This window comes from Micromonas commoda, chromosome 2, assembly GCF_000090985.2.
Source record: "Micromonas commoda chromosome 2, complete sequence".
In the NCBI taxonomy this organism is placed as follows: domain Eukaryota; kingdom Viridiplantae; phylum Chlorophyta; class Mamiellophyceae; order Mamiellales; family Mamiellaceae; genus Micromonas; species Micromonas commoda.
The window spans coordinates 1,102,082-1,119,729 of record NC_013039.1 but is presented as its reverse complement, the minus strand read 5'-3'; the positions used below and the strand labels follow the sequence as shown (position 1 = coordinate 1,119,729).

Sequence of the window (17,648 nt, the reverse complement as noted above, 5' to 3'; positions counted from 1 at the left end):
GGACGCTCCTCGTCGTAACAGTTAGTTTATCAAAAGTTACGCGGCCATGATGGCCTTCTCCTTGGCGACCGTGAGATCCTGGCACCTCTTGACGAACGCGTCGTGCGACTTCTGCACCTCCTTCTCCGCCCGCTTCGCCTCGTCCTCGGGCATCTTCGCCCTCTTGATGGCGTCCATCCCCTTCTTCCGCGCGTTCCTCACCGATATCTTCGCCGTCTCCCCGGCCTTGGCCGCCATCTTCGCAACCTCCCGCTTGACGTCCGCGTTCATCTCCGGCACCGGCACCACGAGCGTGTCACCGTCCTCCCTCGGGTTGAAACCCAGCGGCGAGTCCCGAATCGCCGCCGCCACCGCGGCTTTGAGGGACGCGTCGTAGAGCATCACCGCGAGGGTCTGCGGGTTTCTCGCCGTGACTGATCCGAGGTGCTGCAGGGGCGTGTGATCGCCGTACGCCTGCACGACGAGGTTCTCGAGCATCCCCGGGGAGGCGCGGCCGGTGCGAAGCTTGCCGAGGTCGCGCTCCAGCGCCTCGATCGCGGATTCCATCAGCTGCTCGAACGCGGCAGGATCGAACTCCGCGGCGGTGTCCGAGCCGTCGTCGTCGTCGTCGGCGACGTCGTCCCCGGGATCCTCGTCCGCCCTGGGCGCGGGCGCGGCCTTTTCCTTCCCGGCTTTCTTCTTCTTCCCGCGCGTTTGCTGGGTCGCGATCGCGGGAAACGTCCGTGATGTTCGCGTCCTCGAGGCGCTCGTCGCCGCGAGCCCCGAGAACCCGCGCGTGAACGCCGCCGAGCACTCCGTCGTCCCGGCCGTCAGCACCGACGAAAATCGCTCGGAGGGCACCGGGAGAAGCGCGGACGACGACGACGACGACGACGACGACGACGCGGCGACGGAGGCGCGCGCGCGCCACAGCACCCTCGCGATCGATCGCCTCATATTCCGTTCTAGTCCCTCCGCCGGGGTGCTGGTGACGAGTGTGAACACGGAGGTGGGAGTCGAAGCTTGTTACGCGGGTGACCGCCAAACCCGACAACAGAAGTGACAACAAAAGTGACAACAGAAGCTTCGATACCAGTCCAAAATCTGCCGCCAGGCCCTCGGACTAAACTGAGCGGCAGATTTTTAACTCGAAATCGACGGTTTAATTTCACTCGACTGGAAGAAAACCGCCACACCGACAACAGAAGTGACAACAAAAGTGACAACAGAAGCTTCGATACCAGTGCAAAATCTGCCGCCAGGCCCTCGGACTAAACTGAGCGGCAGATTTTTAACTCAAAATCGACGGTTTAATTTCGCTCGACCGGAATCTCTGGGCGGAATCTCTGGGCGGAATCTCTGGGCGGAATTTACTTCTAAAACACCCGACCCTAAAAAACCTCAAATTGTGCCAACATACGAAGGTAAGTTACAACAAAAGCTCCAAATTCCGCCTCTAATATCCGCCTCGAATATTTTCGTATGGCGTGCAGTCAGGCAAAATCATTGGCAATCATTGGCAACTTTTGCGAGCTGACCGGAATTTGGGGGGGGAATTGTGAAATTTGACACAGAAGTTGGCATGAAACAACAGCGGTGATAAATAGACCGAGATTTAGGGTGTACCAAAGTGCGTAAATTTCTGTCACGCGGAGAAAGGGGGAATTTGCGGTCGCTCGGAACACGCCAATGATTTCCACGATTAGACCCTCATGTTCTTGAGTCGTTTATGTGATAAAACTTATCCCACGTAAAACCAATGATCGGGATAAGTTTCGTCGAGATGCATCATTGCCCCTTGAACTGCCAAACTGTGAACTGCTCCTGGACAACTCGATTTCTTCCCGCCACTTATTTCCTCACGGGTGTGCCCTCTTGAGCTCGACGGCTTCGACGCGCGCGGTCACTCGCACTCCGCCGGGCGGGCGCCGGTGTCGGGTGATCGCCCAGGTCCAAGTCGCCGTGCGTGCGCGGCGCGGCCCGACATGATGTCGACGGCGACGACCCAGCGCGCGGTCGCCGGACCTCTTCGCCGCGCAGGTTCGCCAGATTCGCCAGTTGTCAACACAATCGGAACCGCGAGGGCGTCGGCTGGCGCGGGACTGGCGTGGCGGCGACGCGTCGGCGCGGCGTTCGCGACGACCTCGCCGAAACGGATCGAACGCCGCGCGCGTCGCGGCGACTCGAGGACGATCGAGACGATCACCGTCGCGGCGGCGCGCGGGGGCGATTACGGCACCAGCGTCGGCCACGAGTCGGGGCCGTCGGGGCAGGCCGCGCCGATCCTCGCTGGCGTCGCCTTCTTCGGCACGTTCTTCGCGGCGATGGCGATGCGGAAGCGACGGGAGCGCCAACGTCGCAGGGCACGGGGCGACGTCGCGCGGCAGCGGCTGAGGAGCGCGGCGGGCGCCGGACGCGTGGCGACGCGATCCGACCTCGCCGCCCAACCCGCGTCGTTTCCGAACCCAAACTACCGTTGGGACTCTCCCAGGGACATCGCCTTCGCCAGGACCCGCGGGCTGGTCAGGGAGGACAAGAGCCGCGGGCGCGAGGAGGACTACGAGCTCCTCCGGGAATACGCGCGGCGGGACGAGGTCGCGGCGCGGGAGAACATCGCGAGGAATTCGAGGGCGCCCGGGGGAGGAGGTTCGTACCGCGATGATCACGCGTATACGACGACGATGACGCTGGGCGTGACGTGCCCCGTTCGTGAGGGCCAGGGCGTCGCGGTGACGGGGGCGGCGCCCGCGCTCGGGTCGTGGAATCTCGACGGCGCGGCGGCGATGACTCGCGTGGGCGCGGACCGGTGGCAGGTCACGTTCGACACAGCGCCCGGGCCCGTGGAGTACCGTTTCGCGTTGATCACGAGGCTGGCCAACGGGGGCGGCGCGCGGCTGGAGACGGAGGTTGGACCGCCGAGGAGCGCGATCGCCGTGGGGGACCCCGGCGCCAGGAGCCAGGTCTTCGTCGACGACCGGGTCCCGGAGTTTGCGTCGTCGGCTAACCTGGACTGGTCCGCTCGCATCCGCGCGGGCGCCGCCGGGAACGTCCTCGACGGGGGGGGCGGGAGGGGGAGGGTGCCCGGTTCCGACGCCGCAGCCGCAGCCGCCGCCGCGCGCAGGGTCGCGGAGGCGAGCGACGTGGACGTTGACGCCGCGTTCGAGGCGCTGGAGTTGACGGGCGGGGACGAGGGGAGAGCCGGGGAGCTGCTGAGGACGGCGGCGCGGGGGGTCGCCGCGCCGCCGCCGCCGCCGCCGGGGCGGAGGATGGCCGCCCCGCCCCAGGTGGCGACGGACAGGATGCGGGTGGATCAGGTCAGCGACGACGTGAAAGTCGTGGAGGAGTTCTCGGACGCGAGCGACGACGAGCTCGCCAGGCTCATCGCCGACCTCCGGAACGAGATGAAGAACAACTGACGGATCGTTTAAACCGCCTGATGAGTTATGAGTTACCCGGGAGCGTTAAACGACCGATCGCTCGCGCGTCCGCCTCGTCGTCGTCGTCGTCGCGTCACCCCCCAGCCGTTCGCGCGCGGAACTTCCCCCCCTGTCGCTTGGGGTACTTCTTCTTCACCGCCCTCTTCCCTCCCTTTCGCCCCTTCGGCTTGGCGCGCTCGTACTCCCAGTCCGCCGCCCCGCCTCCCCCCCCGTCGCCCGTCCCGTGGTGCGCGCCGTCGTACACCGAGCACCGAGCGTCCGCCCCGGCGTCCTCGTGCGACGACGCCACCACCAGCACGCCGTCCCCACCCCGCGCGAAGCACCCGACCCCGACGCTTCGACCCCCGACAGAACCGGCGACGTACTCGGCGACGGGGATGGAAAAATCGCGCCTCGACGACCCGGGCGCGAGCCAACGCTCCTGGCACAGACGCGGCGGGCCCACGGCCATGCGCACGTCGTAGAGCGCGACGCCTTCGCATCCCTCGTGCGCGAGCCACGCGGACCAGTCGTCCATCGCGACGACCGAGCGCGGTTTAGCGTCGTCGTCCCAAAAGAAGAAGTCGTCCTCGCCTCCCTTGCCGCCGCCGCCGCCGACGGAGGCGACGGGCGAGGACCTCGCGGCGGACGCGCACCGAGTGTCCCACAGGAGCGCTCGGCCGCCGAACGCCGCCGCCAGGACCTGGCCGCGGGACGCCAGCTCGAACTTCCGCAGCGGCCACGTGGAAACCGGGAATCGAATCTGCTCCACGCACTCGAGTCGGTCCGTGTCGATCGCGACGAGCCTCCCGCCCGTGGTGGCCGCCCACAGCTTCCAGCCGGCGGCGCTCCTCCCGGTCCCGTACGCCTTGTCCACTCCGTGCACCGCGATGGAGCCGATCGCCTCGGGGGCGTGCGCGTGATCCGGATCCGCCTCCTGTTGTTCGAGGTAGCTATTCACGTCCACCGAGAGATTCAAGTTGTGAAAGGTCTCGTCGGCGACGCCGATGAGGGAGACGACCCCGCTTCCGTACCCGGCGGCGGCGACGTATTCGCCCCCCGGGAGCACGGCGAGCGCGGACGCCGGGCAATAGTCGTGGCCGACGGCGTCGCGGTACCCCTCGTGACGCGCGAGCTTGTGCCCGTCGCGGACGCTCACCTGCGAACAAGACACGACGTCAGTCGAATTGCCCGCACGAAAATAAAAAATAAACTCACCTGCGTAGTGTCGGCGTCCCACACCGTGACCAGCCCGTCCCGAGACCCGGCGGCGAAGACGCCGTGGCCCCACGCGAGCGACGACCACGAGTTTGGCTGCGTCCCCGCAGGGTTCGGGAGGGTCGCGATGCGCTTCCCGGCTTCCGTCGCCCCGTCGCCGCCGTGGAACCAGAGCTTGATCTTGTCCCCGTCGCACGACGCCGCGGTGGCGCCGTCGGCGAGCATGAACTTGGCGCACTTGGGCCCGACGCAGACGTGCCTCGCGGCGGGACGGGGCGTCGTGCACCGCCCCTTCCCCTTCTCGGCGACACCCCCGCCGCCCGCGGCCGCAAAGTCGTCGTCGTCGCCGTCAAACTCGAACTCGCCCCCGCCGCCCGCGGCGTCCCCGTCGTCCCCGGCGTCGTCGTCGTCCTCGTCGTCGTCGTCGTCGCTACGCTCGTCGGTCCGCGGCCTCGGGATCCACGCCCCGGCCGCGATCGTCGACGCGCACGTCGCCGCCCAACCCCTCCTCGCCGAGAGCTCCTCGAGCGCCGCCGGCGTCGGCGGCGCCCCGGGGATCCCCCCCCGACCGCCGCCGCCCCCCGCCGCCGTTCGAACCGCGCACGGGTCCACCGGCGGCGCGGGCCGTCCGAACAGCTTGACGTGCTGATCCCGCCGCACCCCGGGAGTGCGCGCGAGGACGGCCAGCCCGACGCACGTCGCGCCGAGCGCGCACACCCCGCGGGCGTCGAGCTCGCGCATCACCCTCTCCCAGCACTCGAGCGGGATGAGCGCGAGCGCGTCGACGGATGGCGTCGCGCACGGTTCCCGGTCCGCCGTCGTCGGGTGCGCGCGACGGTCGCCGTCGCCGCCGGGCCCGTGGTGTTCCTGCCCCGGCGCGCTGAACCCGCGTCCGCCGCCCCCGTCGCCGTCGCCGGGGCGGTGATCGTCCCACAGGATCTCCTCCGGCGAGTCCTCCCACCGCGCGACGACGCGGCGCACGGTGTGGTACGGCGGCTCGCCGGCTCCGGCGGCTCCGGCGCTCTCCACGCGTCCGCCCCAGCCGGCGTTCGCGCCAGCCCCTCCCGGGGACGACGGGTACGAGTACGCCGCCGGGGAGCCGGGCGCGGCGCCGAGGGCGAGAAAGTCGCAGAGCCCAAACTCCTTCTCGCCGCGCTTGTTCAGCCTCTGGCTCCACGCTTCCGCGCCGCTCTTGCGCTGCGCCACGATCTCGGGCTCGATGAGGACCACGACGACGTCCCCGACTTCGACCGCGCGCCCCGACGACGGCGAGACGCCCCCTCCGTGCTCGATGCGTCCGAACAGTCGCTTGAGCTCTCGGCGGATCTGCGACGGGTCGAGGCGAGCGACGTTCCCGCCCGGCCTGCCGACGGGTTTCGACGGGGCGGTCGTCGTCTCCGCGTGCACCGCGCCGTGTTCCTCGCGCTGTTCTCTCGACGCCCTCTTCTGCTCGTTGCGCCGCTCCCTCTCCGCCTTGCGTCGGTGCTGCTCGAACCGCTGCTCCTTCGCGCGAGCCTTCTGCTCCTTGCCGCTCATGCCGGGGGTCCACTTCTTCCCCTTGCTCGCGGACTGGGGGTTCGCTCCCGGGTTCGATGCGGACGCTTCATCGGGACGATCGTCGTCCGAATCTTCGCTGCTGATCGCGTTGCGGCGGCGCCCCATGGCGCCACTTCCCCTCGAGCGGTCCGGTCGTCCACGCGCTTTTTCGCCGAGAGAGAGTGGTCCGGATTGCAAAAAGGCGCTGCTTGTAACCCATAAGCCGCGATGTATCCAATTCAAGCCGGATATATATAGCGGAGAGCCCCACCCCTGATATCTTCCGCTCATACCACCCTGAATACAGCGATACCCATCAGAACATCGAACTTAAGCATGGTTGGGCAGGATTAGTACTAGGCTGAGGAATCGCCCGGGAATCCCCTGTGGTGGAAGGTTTTTGCTCCCTTTTGCCCTATGGCTTAGTGGTTACGGCGTCGAGAGAAATAGCCAAACACAACGCCAAACTATCATGCTTTCGGTTACGTAGTTTGGTTGTTATCCTTCGAGGGTACGAAGTCGTACCTTCGGACCTTCGAGAACCAAACGTGCAAAAACGTCTTTTTGGTTTTCAGACACCCCTGTTTTTGTGTTCCTGCGTTTCGTATGGCCCCCAGTCTCCCAAAAACATGGAAACGTGGAAGGGAGTCATCAATAGCCCAGTTTCGTCAGCGAGAAGCCGAAAGGTCGCCACGTTCCATTTTTCCAAGTGACCGACCCGAACTTGACCCAAAGACAACGGTCGCGGGGTGCCCTCGGCCACTACCGGGGACGCGCAGACGCGCGGCACCGGTGAATTCGCCCGTAGCGACCGAGACCCCGCACGATCGGTTCTCCGAGAACCGGATATACCGATCACTTCGGCGCCTTGCGGACCCTCGGCGCCAACACCGATCGATCCGGATTTTTTTCGGCCCAACAAAAACGTCGAGATCGCGGCTGGGCGGGACACCCGGGCTTTGGTCGAGGCTGACGCGCGGATCCCGGAGGAATTCGTCGGTAACAACGCGATGACGACGTCGGAGGGGCTAGTCAAGCCCATGGGCGGCGCTAAAATATCCAAGCAGCAGGTTCGGGACGCCGTCGAGGTGAGAACTACCGCGACCCCACGCCTGCTGACGTCGCATCCCGCATAAATCCCGTCTCACCCGAACACCCACCCGTTCCCGATCCCTACGCAGCTGATCCTAGCCTACGCCGGCAACGACCCGACCGCGGCGATGGTTGAGATGGGTGAGATGGTGTCCATGAAGTTCAAGGGAGAGTATCCCAGCGTCGATCTGCTCTGCAGGCGGACGATCCAGAGGTGCAAGGACGACGCCGCTGAGAGCAAGGAGAGGAAACTGGCGGAGGCCAAGAGGGCTACGGACGCGACGCTCGAGCGCGTGGGCTCCCTGCGGATCGGCGGGTCCGCGTCCAAGGATACGGTCAAGTCGCCCGCCAGGGTGAAGCCCCGGCTGTCCGCCGAGGACCAGGAGGGGGACGATCGACCGGTCACCGCGGATAGCGCGTTGTCATTGGACTCGGAGAGGAGGCCGGACAGCTCCACCTCCTCTCGGGCCAGTCAAGGCAGGAGCCCGCGGGGGTTGAGACCCACGCGGAGCCTCGACGACGATAACATGAGGCAGTGGCTCGCAAACAAGAAGCTGAAGGAGGAGGAGAGGTCGAAGCTCAAGAAGGCGAGCTCGCAGAAGGACCTGAGGTGGATGAAGCAGCTCTCCGCGAAGCAGCTCGTGCGCAACAAGTCGCTCCGCAAGGAGGAGGAGGAGGAGGCGGCGAAGGCTAAGATCGCGGCGATGGGCGGGAGGGACCCAGCAGCGGAGCGAGAGGCCGCGCTGGAGGCCCTGGCCAAGCAGGAGGAGGCCGAAAGATCCAGGGCGAACAGCCCCGCGGAAAGGCCCCCAACCGTGGAGGAGGCGGCTGCGAGGCTCTTTGGCGACCTCTGACTGACGACGACGCCGCGCTGTAATAAGTTAGCAATACACGAGCGATACGTCATCTCGTCTGAATCCACCAATACGCGCGACACTGCATTCACCGATCGAGAACTGCTAATCTCCAGCCGGAAAATCCCATCCAGCCCACGCCGCGGTCACAGCCCGTGCTGCGTCGCAATCGCCTCCACGTTTTCGGACACGACCCGCTCTACGCACCGTCTCAACCCCTCCGACGTTCCCCCCGGCATCACCGGCAGCGGGTGAGCCTCCGTGTTGAACACGAAGCACTCCGCCGGCAGCAGCGACGGGTCGTCGGAAAAGAGCAGGTAGAGGTACTTCAGCGTCTCCCCGAGCCAGAAGCTCTCCATCTTGTCGATTCGCTTAATCGGCCCCTTCTCCGGCGCCTGCGTCACGTTGTCGACGCTCGCGTATCCCCCCGTGTCCACCCGAGCGTGTCGCTCCCACGCCCTCCACATCTCCCACCCCGCGTCCCTCCACTCCTCCTCACCCGTCACCCTCCACAGCGCCCACAGCGATTCGATCGTCTCCGGTCGCAGTAAGTTGTGCGCGTCGGATCCCTTCACGAGCACGTCGCCGTACCCGACGAACCGCGCTTTTGGGTTTTTGGCGTTTTTGTTCTTCGCCGCCGCGGGGTTACCGCCCCGGACCCCGGGCACGAGAAAGTGCGCAATCTCCGGCGCGAGCCCGGTGGGCATGCGCGCGTACGTCTGCACGCACGTCCTCGCCAGCTCTCGGGCGACGTCCAGGTGGGTGGCGTTCGCGTCGAGCCCGAGCCGATTGAGCGCTCGAGCCGCGGCGGCTTCCCGCGCCGCGTCCCCGCCGCCCCACCGCCGCCCCAGCCCTTCCCCGTGGCCCAGCGCCAATAACCCGGGCAGGAAACACGCCAGGTGGTCCTGCTTGTGCGTCACCTCGCCGAACACGCCGCCCTGGCGTTCGGCGACGTACAGGAGACCCTTTGTTCGCGCGACGGCGCCGGCTCGTCCGCGGACAAACCGGGGCTGCCGCGTGAGTCGCTCGGGGAGCAGCGGAAAGACGGCGTCCCAATCGCGATCGTACCACCGCCGCCGCGCCTTCTTCGACGTCCCAGGCGGCGGCGAGTCGTCCGAGGACGTCGGCGGCGGCGGCGGCGGCTGGCTCACGGCGGGCGACACGGGCGAGGTTTTCTCGCCGGGCGGGTTCCCCTCGGAGCCCCCGGCCGTCGCCGCCCCGGGCCCCCCAGCCCCGGTAGCGGGAGCCCCTACCCCCGGTTCATCCGCGTCTCTCGCGGCGTATCCCCCGAAGACTTCCCCTTCCCCCGACGACCGATGCAGCAGGTGCATCAGAACCCCGTCCATCGCCTGCAGGTACGCCGCCTCGCCCCCCGCGGGCCGCCCCGAGTGTATCCAGTGCTTGAGCAGGTACTCGTAATACGAGTCCCCGCGCGCGCCGAGCGTGATGGCCGACCTCCGGTCAAACTGCGCCGTCTCGCAGCTCACCTGCGACGGGGGCAAGCCGTCGTGGTGGGGCTCGAACACCGCGTGTTTCACCGCGTTGAAAGCGCGCCGCGCGCCGTCGGCAATCTCCCGCGCGTACCGTCGACCTCGCAGCGCCGCGAGCGTGGACGCGGCGACGGCGGGTTTCTCCGGAACAATCTCCGCGCCGTTCTCGTCCACGGCTCTGGCCACCGGGAACTCCATCAAGCCCCCGCCGTCGGGGCAGAACCCGTACTCGAACTCGACGTCGTCGTCTATTGACCCGTGATCGTCCCCGTCGGCGTCGGAGTCGGCACCCTCGGCACCCTCGGCACCCCCGTGATCGTCCACGCCAGCTGTGTCATCCGCGGTGACGTTCTCCGCGCGTCGGAGCGCCTCCTCGAGAGCCTCCCACTCCAGCACCAGCGTGCCCGCCTCCGACAGCGACGACTTCTGCGTCCACTTGGGCTGGTGCGGATCCCCGGTTCGGAAGTTGACGTCCATGATGGGTATCCCCGTCTTGGTCTTGAACGCGGGGGCGAGCTTCTCCGCGAGGTCGAGAGCCTTCGCGAGGAGGTGCCCGCCGACGGTGTCGCCGCCCAGGTTGTGCGCCGCGACGAGCCCGCCCAGCACCCGTATGGTGCTCTCGAAGACGTTGGCGTTCCTGTCCGCGTCGAAACGCATCGCCGGGGACGCGAGCCAGTCCCTCGCCTCCCTCGCCTCCTCGTCGAGGCCGACGACGAGGAGTGTGTCCAGCGCGTCCACGATGGTGAGGCCGACGTCGAGCCACTCGATGCCTCGCCTCGAGACGGGCGCGAGCTCGTCGGCGGGCCACGCGTGGTCGCGGTACCCGCGCCAGGCGTGGCGCACGGAGGCGGCGACGGCGGCGCGGCGACGATCCGCGGGCACCGCGCGGAACTCGGCCTTCGGCATCCATCGAAGGCGCTCGAGCTCGTCGTCGTCCGCGGGGGTGGGCGGCGAGCTTAATCCGAGCCCCGCGCTCCAGTCCTCGCGCCGATGCCCGGCGGTGGCGTCGAGGAGCCACGCGAGATCCCTCGGCCGAGGGCTCGGCGTCCCTCTCGGCGTGCCCGCCGCCCCGCTCTCCGCGCCTACGCCCTCGAGCGACACCGCCGGGCACCTCGACGCGTTCTCCGGGGTGCACCGCCTCGCCGCCCCGACCGTGCCTCCCTCCGCGACGGGAGATTCGTGAGGCGTCTCACCCGGGCCGTCGGCGACGTGCGGGTCGAGCGCGAGGGTCCCCGCGTCACGGAGCGCGGGGTCGTCGCTACCCGTCCCCGCGACGATCTGGAGGAGCAGGAGGACCGCGAGGGTCCACGTCCGCGCCCCCATCCCGCCCCGCCGCGACGGAGATCTTCAGTAGTGTGTGGCTGGCATTCTTGCGGTCACCTTGTGTCCTGTCGGTTGACGAACGGTGTCTCTTGAAAAAGTCGCAACCGACCCTTCTCGCTGCTTCAACCCGTCTCTAGACTAAAACCACCGCACTTCGAGCCCTCCCAACCTCTCCCGCACCGCCCCGCCCCGTTCGCTCCCCATCGCCGACCCTATCCTCGCCAACCCCCGCGGGTACCTACCCCCAATCGCCCTCGCGATGACGTCAACCTCCCTCCGATGCGTCTCCAGCGCTTTGGTTCGTTCCGGAGTGTCCGGGTGCGACTCCGCGATGCTCGCCGCCCACTCCTCCGCGTGCACCAAACGCAGCAGGTGCTTGCGCATTCCCGGCGCGAGCAGCGCCTCGCACTCGCGCATCGTACGGATCTCCTCGGCGCCGGGTTCCGGCCACAGGTCGTCGTTTGACTTCCCCGAGCCCCAGTATTTGTCAGCCGCTTTTCTCGCCAGCTGTGTCGACGCCGCCCCTGTATGAGTAGTAGTGCGCCCTTCGTCCCCGTCGTCGCTCCGCGCCTGTTTCGCGAAGAACCACGTGGTGAAACAGAACCTCTCCGCGGCGGACGGCAGCACCCTGTGGAGCGTGTTCGCGGAGGAGAACAGCACCACCCGGCCGGCGATTGGCTCGACTTTGATTGGGTCGTCCGGGAACGGGAACAGCACGAGCTCGCCCCCGTCGCCGGGCTTCCACGTGGGGTTCAGGTACGTGAGCGCGGTGACCACCCTGGCGTCCAGTCCCGCGTCCGAGTCGAAGTGCAGCGGGAAGCACCCGCCCCGGCCCGCGTTGCGCTGCAGCTTGACGCTCTGGTAGTGCAGCGACTGGGGCGGCGCTCTCGCGGGGAGCATGACGTTGAGAAGGGTGAGCTGCGTGCGATCCTCCCAGGCTGCGCGTAGGGTCGGGGCGTCGGCGAGGGATTCCTCGCTCAACGCGTGCACCTCCGCCTCGAAGATGTTGGACTTCTCGAGCCTGTTCGCGACCCCGTCTTTCCCCACGAGCACCGTCGCGTTGCGCGCCATCACCCCGGGGGACGACGAGAGCGATCGAAGCTCGTTCAGCATCGCCTCCGCGAGGGGGACCCCATCGACGTCGATGCCTTCCATGGCGCCGTCGACGATCGCGTAGCCCCGCGTGCGCAGGTGCTCGCAGGTGCTCGGGGTGATGATTCGCTCCGCGGCCGCGGCGACAGCGAGCCCCGCGGGGGTTCCGTGAGATGGGGCCTCCCCGAACGTCCTCGTCGCCAGGTACCGAGACGACGATTCGCGGGTCGAATCCTCGACCAGGCGCCCGCGTGCGAGCCTTCCGGGGATATATCCGAGCGAAAGCGGCGCGATGATCTCATCTGTGTTCCTCCCCAGCCGCCGGACGGCCTCTCGAGCGAACGACCGCGCTGCCATCCCTCTCCGAGCGAGGCGCTGTGCTGAATGAATTGCCCCGACACCCCTTTTTTTTTTTGCCCGCATGATCTTGGCCAAGTTTGTGCACCGGGTGTTGCCCCATCCCACAGAACATCCCCACCGGCGGGTGGTGGGAGCACGTGGATCCCGACCAGGTGCGGTCCAGAATTTCACGCACATCCAGCGGGGATCGGGCCCCGACCGTCGGCACGCGCGGCGCCGCGATACTAGTGCTACCGAACCGCGGTGTCCCCACCGCACTACCGTCTCGGAGGGTGAGACAGGGAATTCTCGGGACGCGCGATGGGGTGCGCGCCCAGCGTAGCCAGGGGATGCTGCGGGCCCAGCGACGATGTGGACAACCCTCAGAGGGCATCTAAGTACGCCGCGAAACCCCGGAACGTCCCGGGGGCCGCCTTCGGGGACCCGAACGAGGGCCCCGACGCGCGTCATCACGACGACGCGTCGGGATCCTCGGGGGACTCGCACCTTCCCGCGGTGGTCCTCGAGGTGGCCGGGGAGTTGGACCCCGCCATCCGCCGTGCGCTCGCGCCGGTCCTCAGCAAGGGTCGCGCGCGGACCCTGGGAGACGAGTACGACGAGACCGACGCCAAGCAGCTGGGTAAGGGTGCCTTCAGCGTCGTGTACGCGGTGAGGCATCGAAAATCGGGAACTCGATTCGCTGCAAAGGTGGTCAAGATGCGAGGGATGACCGACGACCAGCGGCGGAACACGGTCAGGGCGCTGATGTGCGAGGCGGGCGTCTCCGCCGTGGTCAGGCACCCGACGATCGTGGGGTTCCACGACCTCATATTCGAGGAGTCGCGGTGCATCCTGGTCCAGGAGTACTGCCGCGGCGGGACGCTGCTGTCGATGGTCCAGCACCAGGTGGACAAGAAGCGACACGAGCGACGCGCCGCCGCCGCCGCCGCGCGCAAGCGCGTCCTCGACGGGTACGACGAGAGCTTCGCGGGCGGCGGCGGCGGGCGCGGCGGGAATCGAACCCGCGACACAGCCGTGGACGACGAGGGCGACCGCGCGGGCGCCGCCGCCTCCGCGAGGGTAGCCTCCGTCGTCGGCGGCGGCTTGCCCGAGGGGGACGCGATCGTCGCCCTCCGCCGCCTGGCCGAGGCGCTCGCGCACCTCCACGAGCGCGGGTTCGTTCACAGGGACGTCAAGCTCGAGAACTTACTGTTGGGCTCCCCCGGGGACCTGCGCACGCTGAAGCTCGCGGATTTTGGATTCGCGACGGCGGCGTCGGATCGAGACGGCTGCAGGTCCCGCGCGTTCCTCGCCAAGGACCTGACGGGGGACAGGCTCCAGGGGACCGTGGAGTACGCCGCGCCGGAGGTGCTCGCGGACATAGGGATGACCGCGCCGGGTAAGAACGGCGAGCTGGGGATGCTGACGGATACCCGGGGCAGGCGGCTGCGCCCCGATCGGCCGAGCAACACGCGACCCGAGGTTGACCTTTGGTCCGCCGGGGTCACCGCGTTCATCGCGCTGGGGGGGTATCACCTGTTCGACGCGAGCAAGGAGTCGCTGGGGCTTCGCAGGCGCATGGACGTCACCCTGCAGAGGGAGTACGAGAAACCGGTGTGGAGCAACATCTCCCCGGAGGCAAAGCGAGTGATCCAGGCTCTGCTCAGGTCGGAGCCGGGGGATCGGCTCACCGCCGAGCAGCTCCTCGCAGACAGGTGGCTCGCGGGCGAGGAAGTCGCCGAGACCAACCCGCCGATGTCCCCGAGGATGTCCCCGAGGATGTCGCCCAGGATGTCGCCCAGGATGTCGAACCTGAACGGCAAGATGGGGAACGGGGGGTCCCCGCGAGGAAGGGAGGCCCCCGCGCGAGTGAGCCCTCGGCGAGCGCCCCTGTCGTCCGCGGAGGACTCCGAGTACGTGTAATAACAGAGATACAGAGAGAGATTCGCGTATAACCGTGCGTGGAATGGATAACGTTCGTCGATAGTGTTCGCAGTGCGCGTCGCTAGCTACTTTTACTGGTACCGTCCCGGGGGCGGAGGGACGTTCCTCCGCTCTGGGCCGCCCCCGTTTCCGCCGTACCCGCGATAGTCCCGCGGCGGGGGCGGTGCCCCGCCGTATCCGTGGGGATGTGGACCCCCTGGTCCGGGTGGGGGCCCGTACCCACCCCGCGGGGGGCCGCCGCCCCACTGACCTCCGCCCGGCGGCCCGCCGAATCCCGCGCCGCGGTCCCGCGGCGGCGACGGGCCCCGATCGTACCCCCGGCCGGGCGGGGGCCCGCCGAACCCCGCACTCCCGTACCCGCCTCGGTCTCGCGGCGGCGACCTGAACCCCCCGGGGCCGCCCCGAGGAGGCGACCGCCTCGGCGGGGACCTGCCGCCCCGATACGGGGGCCCCGGTCCTCCGCCCTGATAGCCCCCGCCGGCGTTGTTGTACCCGTGGGGGGGCGGGGCGCCGTACTGCGGCGGCCTCGGGGGGTAGTCCATCGGGGGCGCGCGCGCGCGACCGGCGTCGAAGGGGGCGCCGCCTCGGCCCGACGGGGAGTACCCCGGGATGGGCGGCGGGGCCCCGTCGGGGAAGGGTCCCGACATCACGTTCAGCCCGCCGCCGAGGGGGGGCGGCGGCGCGAGGGGCGGGGGCATCCCCGCGGGCGGGTGAGCACCCCCGAACTGGCTGTTGACCTGGTTGAGGAGATCCTGGATGTCCTCGGCGCCCGGCCTGTCGTCTGTCCGAGGGCCTGACGATACGTTGGGCGGGGGGGTGCCACGGCCCCCGGGAACGGTCGGGAGGGGGTCCGCCGCGTGGGGAACCCGCGGCTGTTCCGCGGGGAGGGGCTTCGCGTCGGGCCCTATACCCCGCTTGTGCACGGCCACCATGAGCATGTCCCCCTTGCCCCGGAGCTTCGCCTTGGACTTTCTCGCGAGCGAGCTCATGAGCTTATCCGCGAGCTTGCCCCGGGGGATGAAATACACCTCGAGCACCCCGGTGATCGGCTCCGCCACCCCGCATCGTTCGCGCTTGCCGTACTGCGACGCGAGCGCCGCCACAGCCTTGTCGTTGAACGCCGAGTTATCCGCCGCCGGGTCCGGGCCGCACACCGCCGCCGTCACCGCGCGAGTCCTCGACTTGTCCACAACCTGGCGGATGAACCGGTGCGTGGCGTCGAAGGCGACCCGCCCTTTGATCTCCAGGGACGCGGGGAACAGGGGCGCGAAATCCGCTCGCTCCCCCCCGACGGGCACCGCGCGGACCACGCAGTCGCGCAGCCCCTGGCACCGGACCGTCCCGGACCATTCGCCGTGTTCGCGCTCCGTTCGTGTGCGGCGCGGGGGGTCGTCTCGAGCGGCGGGAGCCGGTTCGGGCGCGGGGGAGGGTTCGCGGGGGAGGGCTGCGTCGTCTCCAACAGCCGTGTCGTCGTCCCCAACAGCTGCGTCGTCGGCGTCGTCGTCGAAACCCTTCGCGGGATCGTACTCCTCGTCCTCGTCCCCAATGTCCGCCCCGGCTCCGGGGTCTGATGGCGCAGCCGCGCGGTCGTCGTCTTCGTCGGATCCCGCGCCGGCGGCGAACTGCTCAAAGCTGGGCATGATTCCCCCGGGCTCGCCGCCGTCGTCGTCGTCGCCGCCGCCGTCTCGCCCCGGGGGCGTGCCGGGGGGGCTCCCGGACGGCGCCCTCGGCGTGGTCCCCTCGTCGGGTTCCCCCGCCGCCATGGTGGGTCCCCGTTCCCCGTCCCCATCAGATGCGTCAGACGCGTCCCCGTCAACCCCAGTGTGGAACGAGTCGGACGGCGCCAGCGACGGCGTCTCCCTGTGCCCGAGCCCGTCCCCCGTCACGTGCTCATCCTCCAGAATCTCCCTCGCGTCGAACATCACCTCCTCGCCCTTGTGCGTCTTCCGCACCCGCGCGCCCTCGGGCGCGTCGGGTAGGAACGCGTCCTCGCCGATCTTCGCCTCGCGCTCGCGGCGCATCTCCTGCAGGTCCTTGTTCGCCAGGTCCGTCGGGGACATGCGCACGAGCTCATCCGCCGGGATGACGCCCGCGAGCACCTCCGCGCGAAGACCCGGGTTCCGAATGTCCTTGAGGTTGAACACGAGGGTGCGCGCCTTGGCGTTGTACTCCTTCGGGTCGATGAACGCGTACAGGCGCGCCTCGACGTCGGCGGCGATTGTGGCGAGTGCGGCGTCGTCCCTCGGGGGTGCCGAGGGCGGGGACTCGCCCTGCGCCATCTTCATCGCCTCGAGGAACTTGGCGAAGACGTTCTCGCGCACCCCCGTGCGGGGATCGGCGAGGTTGCGCTGGTGGGGTGTCGGGGCGGTCTTCGCCCGCTTCTTCTTCTCGGCGGGCTTCTTCTCGGCGGGCTTTTTCTTGGCGGGCGCGCGCTTCGGGGCTAGGGACGCGAGGGGGAGGTCGTCGTCGCTGTCGGACTCGTCTTCCTCCTCCTCATCGTCATCGTCATCCGTGGGTTTACGCTTGCCGCTCTTCAGCGGGGACGTGGCCACCGGGGAGTTCTCCTTGGGCCACGACACCTCCATGTTGAGGATCGCCTCGTACAGGTTGATGTCCTCGAGCTCCTCGGAATCGACGTACCACAGGCTCGCGGTCTTGGCCTTGACGTTCACCTTGCGCACCTCGGCGTTGTACCAGCTGCCGGTGTCGGGCCACAACACCTGTATGCGCTTACCCTTAAAGTCCGAGCCGAACTCCCCGATGGTGACCAGTCGCCGGTCGGGGTCGAAAGCGCCCTGCGTGACAAGGGAGAAGACAACGAGGTTGTCAGTGTCAGTTCCGAGGAAAAAAATTGAAGCGACGGGTGCGGGGGCGATCGGGCGGGGGCGGGGGTATCGAGCGGGTCGGGAGGGATCGGAGGACGTCGCCTGGGGGCTGGAACTCACCGCCATGGTTCCTGAAGCGTCGCGTCGCGCCTCGCGCGATCGATACCTCCCTTCTCGTGTCTGCGCCCCGGGCAATGACGAATCCGGGCGGCGGCCGATCAGGGTCCAAAAATTGGCGGGACCGGGACGTCGGGGCCGCCGAGGCAGCCAGCACAGTTCGAGACGGCACCGAGAGGACGCCGCGACGGTGCCATGGGGTGCCTGTGCCTCGGGACCGACGGAGGCAAGGGAGGCGGCAGAAAGGGGAAAAAGACCGGCAAGAATCTCAAGCTGGTGCGAGGGACGCCCCGGCGTCGCCCACGTCCGCGCCGACGCCCGCACGCGACCGTCTCGTGACATCTCGTCATTCCCCCCGCCACCGCCCCTCCCTCTTCCCGTCGTACCGAACCGCTCACGAACCCCTCGTTCGCCCCCAACGTC

At 68.3% G+C, this 17,648-nt stretch overlaps 8 protein-coding genes across 8 annotated transcripts; 3 read left to right on the top strand and 5 right to left on the bottom strand.

Annotated features, from left to right (window-relative positions):
- Window positions 1-16: 16 nt before the first annotated feature.
- Window positions 17-962, bottom strand: MICPUN_107709 (ribosome recycling factor). Its single transcript, XM_002499614.1, has one exon. It carries the CDS (start codon window positions 934-936, stop codon window positions 37-39), a length of 900 nt encoding a protein of 299 aa, XP_002499660.1. The 5' UTR covers window positions 937-962; the 3' UTR covers window positions 17-36.
- A 1,002-nt stretch (window positions 963-1,964) lies between these two features.
- On the top strand, window positions 1,965-3,415 carry MICPUN_54043 (hypothetical protein; the record flags this gene model as incomplete). Its single annotated transcript, XM_002500093.1, has 1 exon — window positions 1,965-3,415. One exon carries the CDS (start codon window positions 1,965-1,967, stop codon window positions 3,393-3,395), a length of 1,431 nt encoding a protein of 476 aa, XP_002500139.1. The 3' UTR covers window positions 3,396-3,415.
- A 74-nt stretch (window positions 3,416-3,489) lies between these two features.
- On the bottom strand, window positions 3,490-6,275 carry MICPUN_55996 (predicted protein; the record flags this gene model as incomplete). The annotated part of the gene is made up of 2 exons (XM_002499613.1): window positions 3,490-4,554; window positions 4,614-6,275. 2 exons carry the CDS (start codon window positions 6,273-6,275, stop codon window positions 3,490-3,492), a joined length of 2,727 nt encoding a protein of 908 aa, XP_002499659.1.
- A 480-nt stretch (window positions 6,276-6,755) lies between these two features.
- MICPUN_55997 (predicted protein) lies at window positions 6,756-8,095 on the top strand (the record flags this gene model as incomplete). Its single annotated transcript, XM_002500092.1, has 3 exons — window positions 6,756-6,890; window positions 6,929-7,237; window positions 7,331-8,095. The coding sequence occupies 3 exons, from the start codon at window positions 6,756-6,758 to the stop codon at window positions 8,093-8,095; spliced, it is 1,209 nt and encodes a 402-aa protein (XP_002500138.1).
- Window positions 8,096-8,241: 146 nt separating this feature from the next.
- Window positions 8,242-10,908, bottom strand: MANA (glycoside hydrolase family 47 protein; the record flags this gene model as incomplete). Its single annotated transcript, XM_002499612.1, has 4 exons — window positions 8,242-8,724; window positions 8,764-9,003; window positions 9,349-9,612; window positions 9,910-10,908. 4 exons carry the CDS (start codon window positions 10,906-10,908, stop codon window positions 8,242-8,244), a joined length of 1,986 nt encoding a protein of 661 aa, XP_002499658.1.
- Window positions 10,909-11,046: 138 nt separating this feature from the next.
- MICPUN_55999 (predicted protein) lies at window positions 11,047-12,423 on the bottom strand (the record flags this gene model as incomplete). Its single annotated transcript, XM_002499611.1, has 1 exon — window positions 11,047-12,423. The coding sequence occupies one exon, from the start codon at window positions 12,421-12,423 to the stop codon at window positions 11,047-11,049; it is 1,377 nt and encodes a 458-aa protein (XP_002499657.1).
- Window positions 12,424-12,660: 237 nt separating this feature from the next.
- MICPUN_56000 (predicted protein) lies at window positions 12,661-14,262 on the top strand (the record flags this gene model as incomplete). The annotated part of the gene is made up of 1 exon (XM_002500091.1): window positions 12,661-14,262. The coding sequence occupies one exon, from the start codon at window positions 12,661-12,663 to the stop codon at window positions 14,260-14,262; it is 1,602 nt and encodes a 533-aa protein (XP_002500137.1).
- Window positions 14,263-14,354: 92 nt separating this feature from the next.
- On the bottom strand, window positions 14,355-17,234 carry MICPUN_56001 (predicted protein; the record flags this gene model as incomplete). The annotated part of the gene is made up of 2 exons (XM_002499610.1): window positions 14,355-17,078; window positions 17,229-17,234. 2 exons carry the CDS (start codon window positions 17,232-17,234, stop codon window positions 14,355-14,357), a joined length of 2,730 nt encoding a protein of 909 aa, XP_002499656.1.
- Window positions 17,235-17,648: the final 414 nt, after the last annotated feature.

Bases quoted from the DNA above. Each gene is read 5' to 3' on its own strand.
- MICPUN_107709 (XM_002499614.1), bottom strand. From the start codon at position 936: ATGAGGCGATCGATCGCGAGGGTGCTGTGGCGCGCGCGCGCCTCCGTC.